This window comes from Cavia porcellus, unplaced genomic scaffold, assembly GCF_034190915.1.
Source record: "Cavia porcellus strain 051 isolate PalLab524CR breed Dunkin Hartley unplaced genomic scaffold, mCavPor4.1 scaffold_26, whole genome shotgun sequence".
Classification (NCBI taxonomy): Eukaryota; Metazoa; Chordata; class Mammalia; order Rodentia; family Caviidae; genus Cavia; species Cavia porcellus.
This window is the reverse complement of record NW_026947509.1, coordinates 41,993,714-42,013,210: the sequence shown is the minus strand read 5'-3', so window position 1 is coordinate 42,013,210 and position 19,497 is coordinate 41,993,714. Positions and strand designations below refer to the sequence as shown.

Here is a 19,497-nt window from a genome sequence, read left to right as displayed (position 1 = left end):
TCTTCTAACTTTATCTTCCTTTATATCTTATTTTTGTTGTCTTCATCTAGAGTGCTTGATTGGGTTTTGTTTGGGGGGATTTTTTTTCTTTTTTTTTAAATTTTTTTGGTGGGGGGCTAAAAATAGGATTGCCAATTTAAAACTTTTAGTACATATTATGAAGCCAATGTTTATCAAACATTTTGTCCTACACAATCTTTAAAATCCAATTTGTGGTACAGTAATCCTGAAAAGTTGACAGAGGACAAGTATTACCCCCTTTTTACAGATGAAAAAACTGAACTGTTGAGAGGCTGAGCATGCAGAACAACAGAGCAAACAGCAGAGGTCAACCAGAGTGTTGGTCATCAGGCTTCTGGGTGGCACATTCCGCTCTGGTCACACATCCTGACTGTGATACAGAAGCTAATGATACAGTGCTATTTAAGAAAAAAGTCAACTTTTTGTGTTGACCACTTCTGCTAAGTCAAATCCAGAGCCCAATTCTGTAGCACCAAATCAAAGCTTAACAGTTCTATAACATGGTGTACAGAATTTTATCATCTATACAACCTTCATTGAGAAGGATAATAGAAGTTCACAATTTTGCAGTATCAAAAGTACCACAAAATTTTTCTACAATAGAGAAATTAAAATTAGACTATAGTTTACAATAAGCCATAAACTTATGCTTGGATTTTATCAATTTTAAATTCATTGGAAAAACAATTTCTAAACAGATCTTTTTAAAGTATAAACATGTGCTTCCCAGAAAAAGGTTATACACACACACACAAAAGTAATTCTAGGAAGAGAATGGTCTCTCTCAAATATTCAAAAATAACTGAAACCTATGTTGTGTTCGTTCTTAGCTTGTATTACCCTTAGTGACATACTCACCCAAGTGTCCCCTTCCCTGACACCGGGGGGCTGGGCGGTTTTTGAGTCGGAGGCGTCGTGCGTGGAAGCCCGCCCATCTTCATGTTTTGTGTACTCACCTAAAAAATTTTGAGGAAAGCTCAACTTGTATGCAGTGAAATCAACTGGCAATTTGGGGGAACTATATAACAAAGGAGGTTTAAATATAGGGAAAAAACTAGAGGCCATGCATTTCATACGCGATTTCTACTCTACTGTTTTTCAACAGTTGTACTCAAAGGACTCTTCCTAACGAAGTATTTTCAAATAATTATCAACTTGTATGCAAAAATTTATTTGCCATTAGGCCATCACACCAACAGATCACTGGTTAGAGGATTTGATTCAACTGAAATTAAGCAGGATAACTATAAAAATTTTAGTTTTAAAGTAACTCAATCAGAAACAATGAAGCCTTTAAGCAAGTCATTATTTTTAAATAGCAAGTATACCATGAAACATTTCCCAAATAAAAATATGCACTGTTAACTAGAGAATACAAACTGCATTATATAGAGAAAACTGCCTTGTTTGTGTTGTGGATTGCCCTTACAACAATTCAGTGTTCTCTAGTGTTCGCTTATGTGGAAGTCACATACCTGAAAACTGCTAGAAGTTCCCTAAACACCTGACTCAGACAGTAGGGCTGAAGTATTCTGCTCAGCTGTGAACTTCCCTAGGGTCACTGCCCATGCCTTTGTTCCAACAGGAACTGAGCAACTGTGGCTACTCAGGGCCATGGGGTTAATTCAGGCATGAGAAAGGCACAATACAGTCCCTAGATCAGACCAGGAGGACTCCACTCACTACTGATTCCTGACTCAAACTGCAGGGTAAGAAAGATGGGTCATCTGGAAATAATCATGGCACCACAGGAGTATGTCAGCACTCAGACAGCAAGCCCTAGAAATCTCAGTGTCTTATATGGAACTTGAATATAATCTTGGGTTGTTTGAGACTACCAAGGGGTTAAGTCAATGGTCACCAAAACGCTATTCTAAGCCTCTAATATGCTGGATTGTCATCTTCAAAATATACTTCAAAAAAGGATATCAATTTTCTAATAATAATATACATATAACAATTCAAATAATACTTGCAAAATGAAATTGAAAGATACTACTGAAGACAGAATATATGTATAATTGTAATTTCAAGATATAAATTTTTAAAAATAAATCATAATTATATGCGGAGTATTATAGCTACCAAAATTAACTATGGTTTCCATGGGATTTTTTTAAAGTACTAAACTTTGTTATTTGAACAAGCAAGAAATAACATATCAAGAAAAAATTCTTCAAATGAATAGCCCAGTGAACAAGTTGTGTGTGATGTTAAAACAATCTTTAATGACAAATGATACCTTTGAAATGTCAGTATTTTTTAAGTGAAACATTTATCTGTAATCCTTTTGTTGCTTTTGAATAGAACCAAAAACCAATCATCAAATAAGAATGGAAATTAGCTTACCCTTGCTCTCCCCCCTCATTAATAAGCAGAGGGTATACTAATTATACCTTAGAATGAAAATGCCTAAAGTTTTTTTTTTTTTCAATCCGTATCGGGAAAATTTCCAGATTACTGGGAAAAATAACCCATGTAGCTTTTAAACTGTATATCTTAATTTTATGATACCAGAAGATTTTAAAAGTAGTACCCAAAGTCCTTTAAGCTCAACCTCCAACAACATAAAACCCAAAAGACTTACTTTTAAGTGATGAGGGAGAAGTGAACCAAACACTAAACTATAAATCAAATTACTAGAAACAGGAAGGAAAAGAAACCAAAATAGATAAAGAGTAAAGACAATTTTATTCTATATATGGGGTAGCTAAAATATTTAAAAATAACTTTCCAGCTCTGGTTTATGTTTCAATATGTAAAGTGTTTTTTGTTTAAATTGCAGTATCTTCTATAATCCACCTCAAAGGTAAGATGATCAACAGTCTTTGAATAAAAATCTGGTAGGCAGGTTTTGTAGTATGTTCTATAATCCACCTCAAAAGTAAGATGGTAACAGTCTTTGAATAAAAATCTCGCATAAATATGAAACTCACTCACTACATTTTATGATCTGTCGAGTCCTCCAACTGTTTGGTCAGTGGCCTGGGTGAATGATTCAAATCACCTAGGAACTCAAGAGTTCCTGTGTCACATCTAATTTTATACTTCACTGACACTGTCATACTTTACTTTTAGCTAAAAAGTTCTTCAAACATTTGTGAAAAGTATGCTAAATAAAACAATATACCATGCAGAATATAAATACTGACTGAAAAATGGAATAAATGCCAAGTACAATGAATTTCTTTTTAAGAGGTAGAGTCTATTATAATTAAACTATAGTCCAAACCTACTTACTGAGTAGCCATCGTGGTCCTCAACACTATTTTATGGGAAGTGTTTAAAAGAAAACATTTCCTGACACAGAGCAAAACACAAGACTGAATTGTGCAAGTGCAAAGGGGAACTTGACACACGTTTACGTACATATTCACATACTATAAACTCAAGACAAAAAAAAAAAAAATAACAAGACTGGAACCACTGCACAACAATAATTCCTCTTGGAACTTTAAAACTATCAACCAAAGGCCAGACACAGTGCCGAGCCCCTACACTCCCAGGCACACAGGAGGAGGGGAATGGGGATCACAGAGCCCAAGGCTTCAGAGCCAGCACAAGCATGGCAGTGTGGACTGGGTGTAGGGCAGGGATGGGCCTGGGTGGAAGGATGCTGGGGCACAATGATCACCTGGCACATAAATGTCCAGTGATCAAGCTTGAGTCATGAGCAGGAGTGCTCACCACACTGTCTAAAGTGGGTTAGAAAGGAGTTTTCGTGACTGATTTCAACAATCTTCGCCTTAGGTGCTAGTCCACAAAGCAGAAAGTCATCACAAGCCACGTGAAGCAGGTATCAGACACAGGAGGAACGGCAGGGAAAGTTTCCTACTCTCCCTACTGCAGAATACCTCCAAAACAGAAGAAGTGCTTCGTGTAAACCATGAAGGTACGGCCACAGCCTTCATACTTGCCCTCGAGTCTCAGTACTAGAGGTAGCCCTTTCACGGCCAAAGGTGGTCTGGTCTCTACCCATTAGGTTAATGATTATGCCTTCACACTTCTCCTCCATGGTGCCAGCTTTTCTGCACCATTCTTTTGGTGCATTCAAGACCTCCTTGAATCTCCCTGGATTATACAGTGTTTCATCAATAGCAGACTGCTCTCTAGCAATGATTCCTTCAGTACCATCCAGGGACACCACAGCTGTCATAATATGTGTAAATAAACTCCCCAGGATTTTGCCTAAAACACAAAATCGCCTACAGGAGCATTTTTCAGAACATGTCCCCATCAAAAGACAAGTGCCAGCGGCTGGGGATTTAGCTCGGCGGCATAAGCGCCTGCCTTGCAAGCAGGCAGTCGTGAGTTCGATCCCCAGTACCGATAAAAAAGAAAAAGACACACAAAAAAGGACAAGTGCCAATGCCACATGATGCTCCTTACAAATGATACCGCTTTTTAGCATCCTACAAACTTGAAGCTGTTGCTGTCCAGTATCCACTTCACAGATGTCATCAACTCTGCTCTGAAATCTTGCACTGGAAGATGACCTGCTGCTACAGAACAGTGACAGACACTTGCTAACACTGTACTGCATGAGCAGGAAACCCACTGCAGATCCCTGAGAAAGGGAGGGTCAGGGGAGGAAGAGGGGAAGGAGCAGGTAAACAGATGTGAAAATGAATGAGATGTGTTATACGCAAGCACCCAGATCCCAATGTGAACATCACTGCTCTGTACTGCAAATATATGTTAATAAAAAGGTGGATGTTATACAGCCCTCAATTACTAACTACCTATAAAACTAAGCACAAAAATAAAGACCTTCGGGGAAAAAAAGTGTGGGAGACACAATAGCTCAGAAAATGAATGACCACAACTGGTATTTTTTAAAACAAAAAATGATGTCTACAAATTCTATAGACATTACACACACAGAGAAATATCAATGTGGGAAAAAACCATAAAGGGAAAAGTTAATAGAGAAAATCATAGCTGAACTCTAAGTTTAAAAACAACAGAATCTGGGACTGGGTGTTGTGACTCAAGCATATAATGCTTGCTTTGCATGCACAAGCCCTAGTTCAGTCTCCAGCATACACACACACACAGGCACTGCATAGGCTGTGTTTGTACATAGACTGGAGGATGAAAGGACACTGGCCAAGTGGGCCTAGACCTCCATCCCTGTCCAGCACTGCAGTCCCACCCAGTACCTAATTCTTTGGGTTTCTAGAACAGAGCAAAGATAGTAAGGCTTTCATCTAAATGTGAAGTTACAGGGTCTTACCTAAGCGTAACCGTGTTAGAGCTCTCTCTGAGTCCCTCAGTTGGGCCAATTTCCTACATGGAAACAGATCTTGAACCCAGAAAGATCAAGAAGAAATCTTATTTGATCCACTAGATTCAAGAAGGAATCACAGAGGGGCCAGAAAGAAACAAGTATGGAATAGTGATGTGGGCAAATGTTCTGGACCTTAAGGGTAAAGGGCTTATCTATTTTTATGTTTTCAATTAATATTTTCACATACTTATAGTGGAGAATCACAAGATAACGTGCCTTGAAAGGAGCACAGCTGTCTCCATTCTGGCTACGCCTGGCCCTGTTTCTGTGCACTAATACACACAGAGATGGCCCAGTTCTGTCTTTATCCCCTCAATGGCTTTAAACAGTGCACATGGGCCTAGCCCAGGTGCTGATGTGTGGCCTCTAAAGCAATGGACTGGTCAGTGATGCCCTGCCTGTAGTTCCCAAGTAGTCTGCGAGATATGCTGAGAGACACCACACTGTCAGCTGAGAATGAGTCTCAAGCAAAGAGGCTGTGGCTTCTCAGAGTGTGAAAATTACACATTGAAACTGCAGCACCTACTCCAAAACACTACGTATCACCCTAATCTGTGATATACAGATTACTCCGTGTATGTGTGTCTTTGTCTCCCCCTCTCTCTCCCTCCCCACCCCCCCATATTGCAGAGGTGATCTCAGGACTCCTACTCAGCCCAGCACACAGCATCCCTACTTTCCAACACTCTCACAGTCACTCATCCCCCAAGCCATACCCCTCTTCACAAATTAACAACACCTGGGTTTGGCCCTGGGTCGAGGCCTTTGTTCTGGTTAGCCATGATTCTGGCTGAACTTAGGACCCCTTGTTACAGGCCTCAGTGTCTTTCTTCTCACTGGGTTGCATTGGCAGTGATAGACTGGAATTAACTCACTAGAATTCCAGTAACTTCTCCATGGGATCACAAATATAGATTTCTCTGGCTTTCCACAGTTTTCACTGTGGGGGTCAGGGCGTCACTAACCAGCGTCAAGACACAAGAGGTTAGAAGAGAAGAAGGGGGGTAAGCCCCACGCAGTCCTGGTTTCATTGACTGCAACCGTTAAGTCTCTGCACAACCCCACAAGCCTAAATCGCCAAGACTGGGCATTTACAGCCAACCTTCCCACCAGTGGCTCACAGCACACACCTGCCCAGCTCCTCTGGTCATGTTCATCGACCAAAACCAAATAAAAAGCCTATGCCCCGGGTTAGGACAAGGGAGTGATTCGAACTCAAGTGGCCTTGTGCTTGGTTACTGGTTTCTACACAGAAAATGTGACCAACACCAAGGCATCAGAAAGACAGAACACACATTGAAAAGGAATCACAAAATTCAGCTAAGAAAAAGAAAACAAAAAGAATGCACATTAAGTTTGGTGAAAATAATTTTAGTAATGTGTTTGACAAGCTTCTTGAATGTAGCTGAAGTACTTTTACTACAATCCTCCAAAGTACCAAAATGAAACAAATTATTATTGAAACAAATTGCAACAAGAAAAAGAATTTCCACTTCCCACAGCACCTATTCTCTTGCAAGCTGCTGCAGTGCGGGAGCGCAAACTGGGCCTCACAGGCCAAATCAGCTACCCCAAGCAGCGCCCAGCCCCCGCTTAACCTCCACCTAACTGTCGACCACCGTGAGCTCCGGATGTTGTGCCAATGTTCATCTTTAAGAATTCTTAAAAGTCAGTCTGTACAATATGTCATCCATTAACTAGTGATTTCCTACTGTACTTTTTTTCTGAAATTCTGTATAACTTGTACCCTTTTTCTGCTTTTTTTTCTTTTTCTCCTTAAATAAAATTTTAAAAAAAAGTCAGTCTGTACTGAAATGTGTATTATTACAGCTACTTTTTAAAAAGACATTCTTATGTATGATACTGCAACTTTAAAAAAACACATAACTAAATATTTTCTTCTGAATTTCCTTGTATTGTCAAAAGATAATGACATTTTGTTCAAAAGGTAAATGAAGCATACCATTTATAGAATAAAAAGGTTATTACACAAGGGGAGGGTTAAATACAGCACATTAGTTGGCCCTCCAATTTATAACAAAATTTCTACATTTACAAAAATTCAGCTACTTTAGTTCGTAACATTTCATAAAGTAGGTTACACTTCAATTTCACAAAATATAGCAAAATTGCAAAATAAGCATTCATTCAACGAACACTAAATACCTAATTTGTATCAGGCACTGTTCTAGCCCAAAGGAAAGAGTTGTGAACAGAGACAAAAATAAGCTCAAAGAACATGAAGACACACCACGAAGATGCACAAGGAAAAATAAAGTGAAATTATCTGTTGGCCTTAAGAGGCCAGGTGCCAAGTATCTCTTTACTCCCCGTGTGTAATATTCTACATAAGAAAAAGAATGGAAATCCAGCCCTGGAATCTCTTACCTTAAATCTAAGCAACCACTTAATGCATAAATGGAGCAAATAAAGAGGTAAGGAAAAAAAGCATTGAAAGGTTAGTTGGAACTCTAGGATGTGAAGAGAAAGGAAAAAAACAAAGAAAAAACAAGTTAAGCATTCAGCATTAACAAAATAATGTTTCAGTAGATCACAGAAAGAGTGATTAAAGCAGAATGTGTCATGAGTAGGAGTTTCTTTGATGAAACTATTGAAGACATTGTTCTATTCAAAAAATTTCATTAATGATTTCTTCAAATTAGGAACCCTTAAACAATAATGCACAAATAATGAAGGGACTAGAGAGTCCTACAGGAATAACATTTTACTCTGAAGATAGAGCTGTAGAAGGTGATCTTTTTATTACATTAACAGCCAAGCACAGAAGTGATTTTTTAAAAATATTCCTCATGTCTTTTGGCATTAGATTCTGATAGTACCTAAAACAGTCTATTAACAGCTCTTGGCCTTGAATAAATTTTCCCAAGTTAAAATAAACTTCAGTTATCAAGTAACTATCAAGTTACATATCCTACTTTAACATGTTCTAATTAAACAATCCAAAAGCATATAAAATTAAACACCTAAGTCCAGCTAATAAAGCTTACATCAAAACTCTGAGGGAAGAAAAAAAGTTTAAAAGTATATTTATACTCTGTATTTTCTTATTATTTTGAGCTACATTAAATTTAGGTTTAATTGATTTCTGGCTTAAACAGTCTAGGTATATTTTTTATTTAAATAGACATACTAGAAAAAAATCAACTGCATACAATTTTACCACAGACATATGTATGTATCTATTCAAAGTCACAATTTGTAAGGCACTGTCTTTCAAAGCAGATGAGTATTTTAAATAACTTATTACTTAGCTGAGGCTCTAAATCATTTTAAGTACCGACACAAATGTAAATGAAATGCCCATATCCCTCAGTCATGGCTGGGGTGTCTGCTGGTCCTTGTTTTGCTATTTTTAGTACGGAGGAGGAAACCCAGAGCGGGCCTGTACTTGCAAAGAACCCACCTCACCAGCAGGGGCTGGCAACCTCAGCCCGCTGAGCTCTGTGGCTGCCGTTTCACAGACACACTAGGCACTCACAAGCGGCCAAACGTACAGGTTACACACTCAAAACAGCACAAACAGTAATTTATACATTACTGTCCTTTTATTGCTCTATTCTCGCCTTAAACAAAGAGATTATTCTAGGAAAAAATCAAAGTACATGTTTAGTCTATTAATATAGTGTTTCAAAAACCAATCCAAAAGGCTGCTGATAAATTGTTGAGATAAGATAAACATTTTAATAACATGCTGAATAATTTCAGTCATATTAACCATTAAAAGATTATAAAAATCATACCATTTTATACATTCTATACATAGAATTATCATAAATGATCAAGCAAATGCAATTATTTGAAGACTTTTCAAAACTTAAGAACAGGGCCAGAGATATAGCTCAAGAGGCGCTGCATCTGCCTGGCAAGCACAAGGTCAATGCCCAGTACAAAAAAAAAAACCTTAAGAACAGACAGCACTAAGAAAAAGCAAAAGATATTTTTAAAGTTATAGGAATAAAGAATCTTCACCAACACAACTAGACCAGAACTTGGTCCTCTAAGAAAGACAAGAGCTTACTTTCTAAAGAGTTCCATTACGAACTATTATTTTTAAAAGCTTGAAAAAACTATACCTACCTTTACCCCATGTCCAATGTCATCTAGAATTGTATAGTCAATAGGTTTTCTAATATAACGAACTGGTCGTTCAAGGTTGGCTGGAGCAATAATCTTGTGTGTCCTTGAAGTGTTTTTATTGGTAGTTAAAATACCAATTTCTCTTCTCGCAACTTTCTCTTTATGAATATCAACTGTCTGCAAGATACAATATTTTAAAGAAGACAATACAAAAATATATGCTCCAGTATCCAGAAAAATCAAAATATAAATGGCCAGAGATTTAGCATTGCTGTTCATATTCACTTGCTCATTTTCTCCTTTCTGGACAACCAACTTTTTACATTGTAGATCAACACAAGGCCAGCAAACTATGGCCCCACAGGTCACATACAGCCCACCATCTGTGTTTAGAAACCACAAGCTATGAGTGTATTTACATTTTTAATGGCTGAGGAAACCAGAAAAAAAAGTCATGATACGTCAAAATTACATGAAATTCAAATTTCAAACTATTACAACATACCCATGCTGCTCACATGCTTACTTGTCTATGGGTGATTTTTATACTGCAACAGCAGAGACAGAGTCATCATTGAGAATTTATGACCCACAAAGTCCAAAACATTAACTGGTCCCTGCATGGAAACTCACCAACCTCCAGCTCAAAGCATGCTAGTATTTACTCTCCAGTAAAATGTAGCTTCATTCAATGATTAAGGAAGCCCCAATGATTAATCTGATATTTTAAAAGTTCTATTAATGTTTAAACATCTTTTAAGAAGGGGGAGCTAAAATATAATGTTAAAAATGATTGTAAGTTTGACAGAAAACCTGTATTGCGCAAAGCTGCTTTTACTTGATTATGACACAATCCTTTCCAAACATCTTCTTAATTTACTTAGGTTGATTAAACAATCACATCGGGTCTAATGTAGTTCAAATGACTTGTACTTTTACATAGGCTATTTGCTAACAAAGACTTTCTCAGGTGATTAGTAACTGTTTTGTCATACTTTAAACCACAAGTTGCAGCTCAGGGGTTAAGCAGAGATTATTTCAAATGAAACAGAAGACTTCAAGCACACACAGTAACCACTGTTTCTTGAAACACATTTGTTTTATATATAAGTACATACATGAATTAGGTACTGGTTGCAACACAAAATGTATGCTTCCTTGTGGAATGCAAGGAAAACACTCAAAGTGGCCACATATTCTACCACCATTCCTGGGTTAAGCAAATTGATAACAGACACTTTTTTTTCCAACCGAACTCCTCAGTCCTGCACTTCAACTTCCCCTCTCTAAAAGTAGTAGCTAACAGCAATAAAGACATAAGTGTCTGACATTATTAACTACTACTGGAAGAATCTCTGCGTTGATGATTCACTCTTCTAAATCTCCTACTGCAGTGGTGGCAAACTACTAAAACCCATTAAGTTACTGCAAGTACAGGTTCATCAGTGATAGTTAGGAAGAATTTAATAGAAAATCATTTCAAATGTATCCCAAGTTTCTAAAGTCACGAATTACGGGTTTGGCAGTAAAATTGCTCTCGCGGGGGTGTGGCTCAAGCCTATAATCCCAGCACTCGGGAGGCTGAGGCAGAAAGATGTTGTGAGTTTGAGACCAGCCTGGGCTACAAAGTGAGCTCAAGGCCTGCCCGAACTGCACAGAGACCCTGTCTCAAAAAGTCAAAAAAATAAAAATTTTAAAAAAAAAGTTGCTCTCACATAGAGGCGGCCTCCAGGACAGCACTGCGTGCAGCAAGGAAACACGGAGCAGCAGAGACCACGGACACCGCCCACGACCACCAAGCCCACTGCCAGCAGCGCGGGGACAACCGTCGCCGCGCTCACAGTTCCTTACCTCTATCGCCAGGCTGGCCGTGCATGCAACAGGCTCCCCTGTGACAGGGCAGCGCAAACTCTGGCCCGCCTGGAGGCCCTTGGACTAACCCCTGGAGCTCCTCGAAAGCCCCAGCACCGCTCCACACTTCCCTCATGAGGCCAGCATGTGCTTGGGCCACAGCACGCGACAGGCAGGGCCAAGGACAGACGTCGCTGTGGCTCAGTCTTGCGCTGCCTGCTGTTCCCCACAGGCACAGCACTGCCTCCCTCCGCTGCCCCGCTGGTGTGGGAACCTCCGCGACCCTCGGTTAGGGGGATTCACTCAGCCAGGCTGGGCGTTCCCAGACAGAGCTCTGATGTCTCACCAGTAAGCTGTTTCAATTAAATATTTTGTTAAATTACAAAAATGTGCTTCAAATAATGCATCTTTCATAAGACAAGTCGCTTACTAAACCCAGGGTAGGTAAAGTTTTAGCTCTTCATTTTATATAGCGATATAAAAACTACACAAAGAAAATTAGGAAGTACATAAATTCCCTATTCTATGTATAATTGCATATGATTAACTGGGATATCTCCTTAAAGACAATTTTGTAGCAAAACTCTCTATATAAAGCTTTATATATAAAGTTTTAAATAAATAATCTCACAGAAGCGAAAACTGAGGACCCAAAAGCCAAATGTAATACAAGGCAGTGAAAAAGCCAGCACAAAATCTAGATCCTAACTCTCAATTCTATTCACTTTGACATTCACTACAATGGAGAAAAAAGCAAGAGCACTGGGAAGCTGAACCGTGCTTTGGTTCTTGGGAAAAAAAACAGGAAAACACACACTAACGGAAAATAACCCCAGCACTCCAGACAGCTAATGCCCGCTGGTCCAGAAACAGCGGAGCTTCGCAGGGCCCAGAAGCCCACTGTCATCACAGTTCACAGGCAAACTCATCCTTGACTTGACTGAGTCTCCGTTTCTTCATTTCAACTCAATCGTTTCTGCACATTCTAAGAACATAGTATTCTGTCCAAGCTGCATGAACCTCTGGACTCAAGAACCCTCTGACAGGGCTGGGGATTTAGCTCAGTGGCATAAGCACCTACCTGAATTCCATCCCCAGTACCAAAAAAAAGACCCCTCTGACTGCCTCTAAAACCAGGTCTTAATAATAATAATACAGATAATAAAACTTAGAATTCAAATAGTTGAAGCAGGGCATGACGGCCACAGTTACCTGGGAGGCTGAGGAAGAGGCTCACAAGTATGAGCTCAGCACGGACAAGACCCTACTTTCAAATAATAGTCCCAAAGGGCTGGTAGAGTAGCTCCCTGATACAGCACTTGCCTAGCAATGTGCAACACCTTGGATTCCACTCCCCAAAAAGGAATCATTGTCTCTTTAAAAAACAAACAAACAAAAAAAAAACATTTAGGACCACAGGCTGGTAAAATGTGGCTACACACTTAGTTTGACCCACAAACTGTTTTATATACCCATAGCTTAGAATGAAAACATAACACTGAAGTCTTGCATGTTTCACAAAACCTGAAATATGTACCATCTTCCCCTTTATAGAAACAGTTTGCCATTCCCTGTTTCAGAGTATTTCCTAAGTATTAGCTTTCAAGGCAGAAACCACTTTCTTTTACTCTATAGAATAAACTTCCAGTGGCTGGCTAGCATGTGTGAGTTCCTGGGTTCAATCCCTAGCACCCACACCAAAATGAAACAAAAAACAATCATCTTCAGGGGCTGGGGATTTAGCTCAGCGGCATAAGCGCCTGCCTTACAAGAAGGCAGTCGTGAGTTCAATCCCCAGTACCAGTAAAAATGAAAAAGACAAAAAAAAAAAAACTAAACAGCATCTAATAGTCTTCAAAGTCAACTGAATTTTTCAACAAAGAATTCAATTTGTGCACTTAAACATAATTTTTTAAAAATTTCAATCCTTAACACAAGGTACATAACAAAAATATAAACGTTTTAATTTTCTTGTTTCTTAGTAAAAAAGTCAGGTAGTGATAAAAGAGATTTTCTATTTTTATTTCTATATTTTTGTGAGCATGACTTTTTTTTTAAGGCTAGTCAAGTGAAGCAGTGGGAGTAGAGAAGGAACAAAGAAATCTGTAACTGGTTGTGATCAATTAGTTGTAAACACCACTGCACTCGGACCAGCCGAGCATGACTTTTCTTATAAAAAGGTTTCAAGACACTGTAACAAAGTTTGTTAGTATTTCTGCTAGTCTTAGTATTTCCATTACTGTAAGTATGACTGATATCACCCCAGTAAACACAAATTGTAGCAACAGAAAATTTTAAATAAGCCACCATTCCTGTTTCTAAAAATGATAAAATGTAAAATCTGGTATAAATTAGAAGAAATAGGACAAATTATCACTAGGGCTATGTTACCATGGCAACTTAAATGTAATAGAATATATTAACATTTACTTGCTCTTAAGTCATAAATATGATACCATAAAAAGACAGACACACAAAAAACTCTGAATATTAGTTTGTATTTTTCAAGCCACATATGAACATAAACTCACATAATAAAGATTATAACATAGCAAGATAAGCTTTATTAAATATTCCTCTCAGGAAAGTAGAAAAAGCATGGTCTCACTTGTGAAATGTGATTGATTGAAGACTCCATCCTTCGTAATTGTGACGCCTGGATATCCAGCATCTGCAGGACATTGTTGGCCAAGGTGTTTATCAGGTAGGCAACGCTCGCCAATGACTGGGTGGTGTAGGCTTTGGTTTCCTCTAGGGCTCGCTGTTTATCTGCTGACTAGAGGAAAAAACAAACCAGTGATCATTACTTCAACGATAAACCATTTCTAACCAACTAACCAACAAACCATTCTGCTGCCAAATCTACACCCGGATAAAAATGTTCTGGGGGCTCAGGATTTAGCTCAGTGGCATAAGCACCTGCCTTGCAAACACATGGTCGTGAATTTGATCCCCAGTACTAATTTAAAAAGAAAAAAAACAGTTCTGAAAACTACTTGACAATCACATAAAGTAAACTACTGCCCCAGGTTCACTGATATTTTTATGTCATATCTTTGGGTCAGGCATGCAGCTTAGCGGTATAAGTGCCTGCCAAGTGTGAAGTCCTGAGTTTGATTCCGAGTACCCCTCCCAAAAAAATAGACACATCTTTATAAAAAATGCAAATAAAACCTTGAAGCTGTTATTTAAAAAATGAGATCCAATGGTCATTTCAAGCAATGACAGAAAATATGTACATTCTTAAAATCACTGCTTGGAAAGTAGCACTGATCTGAATGTACAAACTCTGGCATATATTATTGTATTTTCCTGAATTCCTTTCCTTCCATTCATATATTAAATGTGACTACAATGTAGTTATGTGTCTGATTAAAGCATTAACCATAAAATAATGATAAATAAAAAGGATTAATAACAGAAATGGTAAATTTAAAATAATGAAAGTGCTCTAAATGCTTTAAAGCCCTTTAATGTTAACAACCCTATGCAATACAAACTACCAAAGATCATAAACTTCATTTGAAAAAGAGAAGCTACACAGCAAAAAAAGCATGATTATTTTTAAGATCTGCCAAACAAAGCAATATTACATATTTTATGTTGCCAACTGCCAAATCCCATGTCCTGCCCTGGTTCTGTACAGATTCTGTGGCTGAGCTAAAGTGCCAGCATCTCTGAACCAGATAGCGTTTCTGTGAACACTAGCACTGTCGTTTACTGAGGTTTTTTTGTTTTGTTTTCGTTTTTCTGTGGTGCTGGGAATTGAACTCATGATCCTGCACTTACAAGGCAGGCACTTATGTAACTGAGCTAAATGCCTGGCCCAGCACTGTGGTTTACTACACGACATCAACTGGGACAACAGTTTCTCAGTTTCCTCAATGACAAACAGAAGACATAAAACCCTGATTCAACCGCTCTGAGAAGCTAACATCAAATAAGACAATGAATACAAAATTGTTTTCTAACAGAAATCACTAAAACAAGCACCTGTTGTGTCTGTGGGTAGTAGTCAACTGTCAAAAATCCACTTCTGTCCCAAACTTGTTTTTTCCACACAGTCTAGAACCACGACCAATAACTCTAGATTACAAATGTTTCTGAAGATAAAAGGAAAGAAAGGAAGCGAATTTTTTTGACACAGTTAACAAAATAACCAAGTAATATCATTTCTTACTTGGGAAGAGTTAAGAATCACTATCTTAGACTTTTGGGGGAGTGCTACTGGGTATCAAATCCAGAAGTTCTGCATGCAGTGAGCTACACATCATAGACAGAGAGAAAAATAATTTTTTAAAACATGTCTCACTAAGTTGCCCAGGCTAGACTCAAATTTGTGGCTCATCCTCTCAAGACTGCTGGGATTTCAAGTGTGCACCAATTGTATCTTCTCCATTCTAATCCTTAGAAATTCGAATTATGCAAGCTTGAAATATCAAGAAGATATGTACATACAAAACACATTAAAGCCCAATGCGTCATAATAGGTACTAATAAAAATATTTATAATCACTTAATTAAAAAAAGCAGTAATGATATCAATCTTGGCTCAAACTAAAGACGTTTTGAAAACGTAGAGTGCTACTCAGAAAGCCGGCTGAACAGAGGCCAAGCGCATTTCCCTCCACTACAAAGGACCGAATAAGGGAGAAGAAAAAGACAACCATCAGCCACAGTAGAGCATCTGAAGCAGAGCAAGAGATGGTGCCAGAAAGCTACAGATGCAGACACACGGAACCAGCACTAGACACCCACTGTTCCTTCTCTCAAAATCAACCCTAAATCCATAGGGACTCTGCTGGTCAGGGAAAGGGAAGCAGGTAGCCTTCAGCAGCGCCCATTCCTCCCCCCACCTCAGACCAGGAAGTGTCCAGGGAGCTCCCAGAACCCAGCAGCAGAGTGGCAACCTAACATGAACAGGCTCCCAGTCAGTGCACTGGTGCAACCTGGCTGTGTGGATTTTGAAACCAACAGACAACTGCTAGAGATACCATACTACGCATGTCTGGGCCCATAAGGGTCCCCCCAGAGCAGCCTAGAGCCACATGAACCTGAAAGGACAGGATGCTCCACACTCACCACCAGGCCCAAGACCCCGAGCTAACAGTGGACTCACCCCATTTCAGGGAGCCACAACCCAGCAGGCAGTGCAATCCCATCAACCCTGCATCACCCAGGTGGATTCAAGAAGCAAAGCCGCAGAGACACAACTGGACCTCCCAAGGCACTAATGCCAACGCAGCACTTCCAACCATCGCTCCACACACAGCCACACACAGTCCTTCACTGCAAAGCCAGCCCACAGCAACCAGAGCCCAGAAGAAACATAAGACACCAATGCAGAGATTTAAAAACCTGAGAAAATAAGGGAACAAGAGGCCCTCATAGGAACACACATTGCAACCACAGCCCAGGAGAAACACAAGATACCAATGCAGAGATTTAAAAACCTGGAAAAAATAAGGGAACAGGAGGCCCCCACAGGAACACACTTTGCAGTAACTGGCTCCAAAGAGCAAGGAATCTGTGAACAGTACCATGAAGAACTTACAAACAGAGTAGTTTTGCTAGGTGTGCTGGTACACACCTGTAACCCAGTTCCTGAAGCCAGTCTGGGCAGAGGTTACAAGGTGAGTACAAAGCCAGTCTTCCTGGACTACACTGCAAGACCTTGTCTCAAAAAAAAAAAAAAAAGAAAGAAAGAAAACTAATGACTTTAATGACAAATAAGTCACTAAAATTGGGAACATAATTCGTGCTATGAATGAGAAATTCAGTAAACAGGCAGCAATCATAAAAAAAGAAATAAAAAAGTATTCCTGGTTATCAAAAAAAATTAATTTCGGAGGGGTAGGGGATTTAGCTCAGGAGCATAAGCGCCTGCCTAGCAAGCACGAGGCTGTGAGTTCAATCTCTGGTACAAAAAAAAAAAATTATTTTTTTAAAAACCAATTAGAAATCACGGATCAGCCAGTCATGACAGCACATACCTGTAATCTTAACACTTGGTAGGCTGAGCCTGGACGACTGCTTACTTTGTATCAAAGTGAGTTCAAGGCCAGCCTGACTGTACAATGAAATCCTGTCTCAAAATGACCAAAAAATAAAAAAAATCACAGAACTATAGCAGGTATGAGGTGCACACCTATAATCCCAGCACTTGGGAGACTGAGGCAGGAGGACTGTTATGAGTTCCAGGTAACCCTGACTACATAGTAAGTTCAAGACCAGTCTGAACTGAATAGCAAGATCCTGTCTCAAAATACCAAGGAAGGAAGGAAGGAAGCTCAGAAAATGAAATAAAAAAATATAATAGAGAGCAAGAACAGAATTGATCGAGCAGAAAAAAGACCTGGAAGACAGAACTTTTCAAATTAACTGAGATTAAAAAAAAAACTTTTTTAAAGGAATAAAAACAAAGGAGATCATCAACTTAGAATTCAACATAATACAGTGTGAGGAGACCCAAAGAGAGGGAGATGAATGCTCTCATCCCAAGAAGAAACTAAGATGAGAAGAACCAATTAAACATACAGTCCCAGTGCTATTATTGGAACAGCTAAAAGTTCAGTGCTCCTACCACAGCAGGCAACTTGTTGAGCCATCCAAGGTCCCGCCGCTTGGACTCACTGGAGGCACAGTCACACTGAGGTCGGGGTCAGCCAGCCAAACGGAGAGCTGAGCTGGTGGGAAGCCTGCATCAACCTGTGGTGAATGACGGGAATGGAGCCATTCCACAGAAAGCAAGACTCCAGCGGACGACATTCTGGGACCGGGCAAGTACAAAGGGCAGCAGTGACTTCAGTCAGTTGTCCCCTTCCCAAATGGGATTGGTAGAGAGCTAGGCCTGGGTCACACAACCTGGCTGAAACCCAATAGGTTATCCAAAATCAATTCCCTATGGCGGCAGCACACACTAAGACAGTGAAGCCTCAGAAATTTGACTGACCCGGAGGGGAGGCGGTGCATAGTAATACAGTGCAGGTCTCAGCAGCTTGACTGATCTGGAGAGGAGGGGGCAGCACATGGGAAGGGTCACCTAGCCAGTGTGCTTCAGAAGAATTATAACCAACGAAGAAAGAAACGGGGGCCTCCTGGAAGAAACAAAAAAGATGGGAAGAGGAAGCAACAACAAAAAGTCCCCCGGTTCCAACCCTGAGAACATTGACCTAGGCCAGGTAAATACCAAAGAGAATGAGAACAGCAAACATGCAATATCAGACATGGCACCAGTGGACATAAAGAGATATCTTCAGGACCTCATAGACGAGTTCAAAGGGGAAATATTTAGCCAAGTAAAGCAAGATATAAGAAGATTAATAAAAGCGATGCTAAGCACCCCTCAAGCAGACAAAGACAGAAGAAAGGAGGAACTCAAACAAAGGAGAGAACCATTTGATGAAGAATATAAAGAAAATATGGAATACATGAAGCAGATTCAAAGAGATTGCCAGAAAATTAAAAACTCTTTGGAAAGATGGCAAATCTGCTTGAAAGAAACTAAGGATAGATTATCCAAACTGGAGGACAGCTTTGCAATGTGGGATTATGAAAGGGAAAACTTTTTTAAAATAACAAGGAAAGAAGCAGTAATAATACAAAGGCTAGAAGATGACAAAGAGGATCTACAACTTAGCTCAGCGGCATAAGCACTTGCCTTGCAAACAGGCAGTCATGAGTTCAATCCCCAGTACCAATAAAAAAGAAAAAAGACCAAAAAAAAAAAAAAAAAGAATGTGAATGAAGAAGCAGGGGTCCAAACAAAGCAATTACAAAGGCTATTCACAGAAATAATTAAGGAAAACTTCCCAAATATAGGAAAAGGAAATAATATTCAGATGTATGAGGCATACAGAACTCCAGCCACCTACAACCAAAACAGAGGCACACCCAGGCATATAATAATCAAGATTCGAGAAATTCAATATAAGAACAGAATATTAAAAGCTGTCAGAGACAAGAAACAGATCACTTATAGGAAGGCCCATCAGAACAGCAGACTTCTCGACACAACCATCAAGTCAAGAAGAGCCTGGAGCAAAATATTCCAAGCCCTGAAAGAAAATAACTTCCAGCCCAGATTGATATACCCTGCTAAACTGTCTCTAGAAATTAATGGAGAAACAAGATGCTTCCAAGACAAAGAGGAACTTGGGAAATTCGCAACCACCAATCCAACTCTACAGAGAATACTGCAGGGCATTCTAGAGAGAGAAAAGTACTAGGATTCCAGG

The 19,497-nt window shown here is 39.4% G+C and overlaps 1 protein-coding gene across 35 annotated transcripts in view; it reads right to left on the bottom strand.

Annotated features, from left to right (window-relative positions):
- Nucleotides 1-19,497, bottom strand: part of Abi2 (abl interactor 2) — a 96,098-nt gene that overhangs the window by 33,294 nt on the left and 43,307 nt on the right. For 17 of the 35 annotated variants that reach the window (XM_063237327.1, XM_063237328.1, XM_003474178.5 and 14 more), the window contains exons 2-5: nucleotides 13,869-14,036; nucleotides 9,410-9,586; nucleotides 7,700-7,717; nucleotides 880-977 (exon numbers count right to left, since the gene is read on the bottom strand). In XM_063237327.1, the coding sequence (XP_063093397.1) occupies nucleotides 880-977; nucleotides 7,700-7,717; nucleotides 9,410-9,586; nucleotides 13,869-14,036 (461 nt within the window). Of the gene's footprint in view, nucleotides 1-879; nucleotides 978-7,699; nucleotides 7,718-9,409; nucleotides 9,587-13,868; nucleotides 14,037-15,253; nucleotides 15,364-19,497 lie in introns of all 35 variants that reach the window. The other 18 variants (XM_013157448.3, XM_063237309.1, XM_005005747.4 and 15 more) reach the window with 3 other exon arrangements.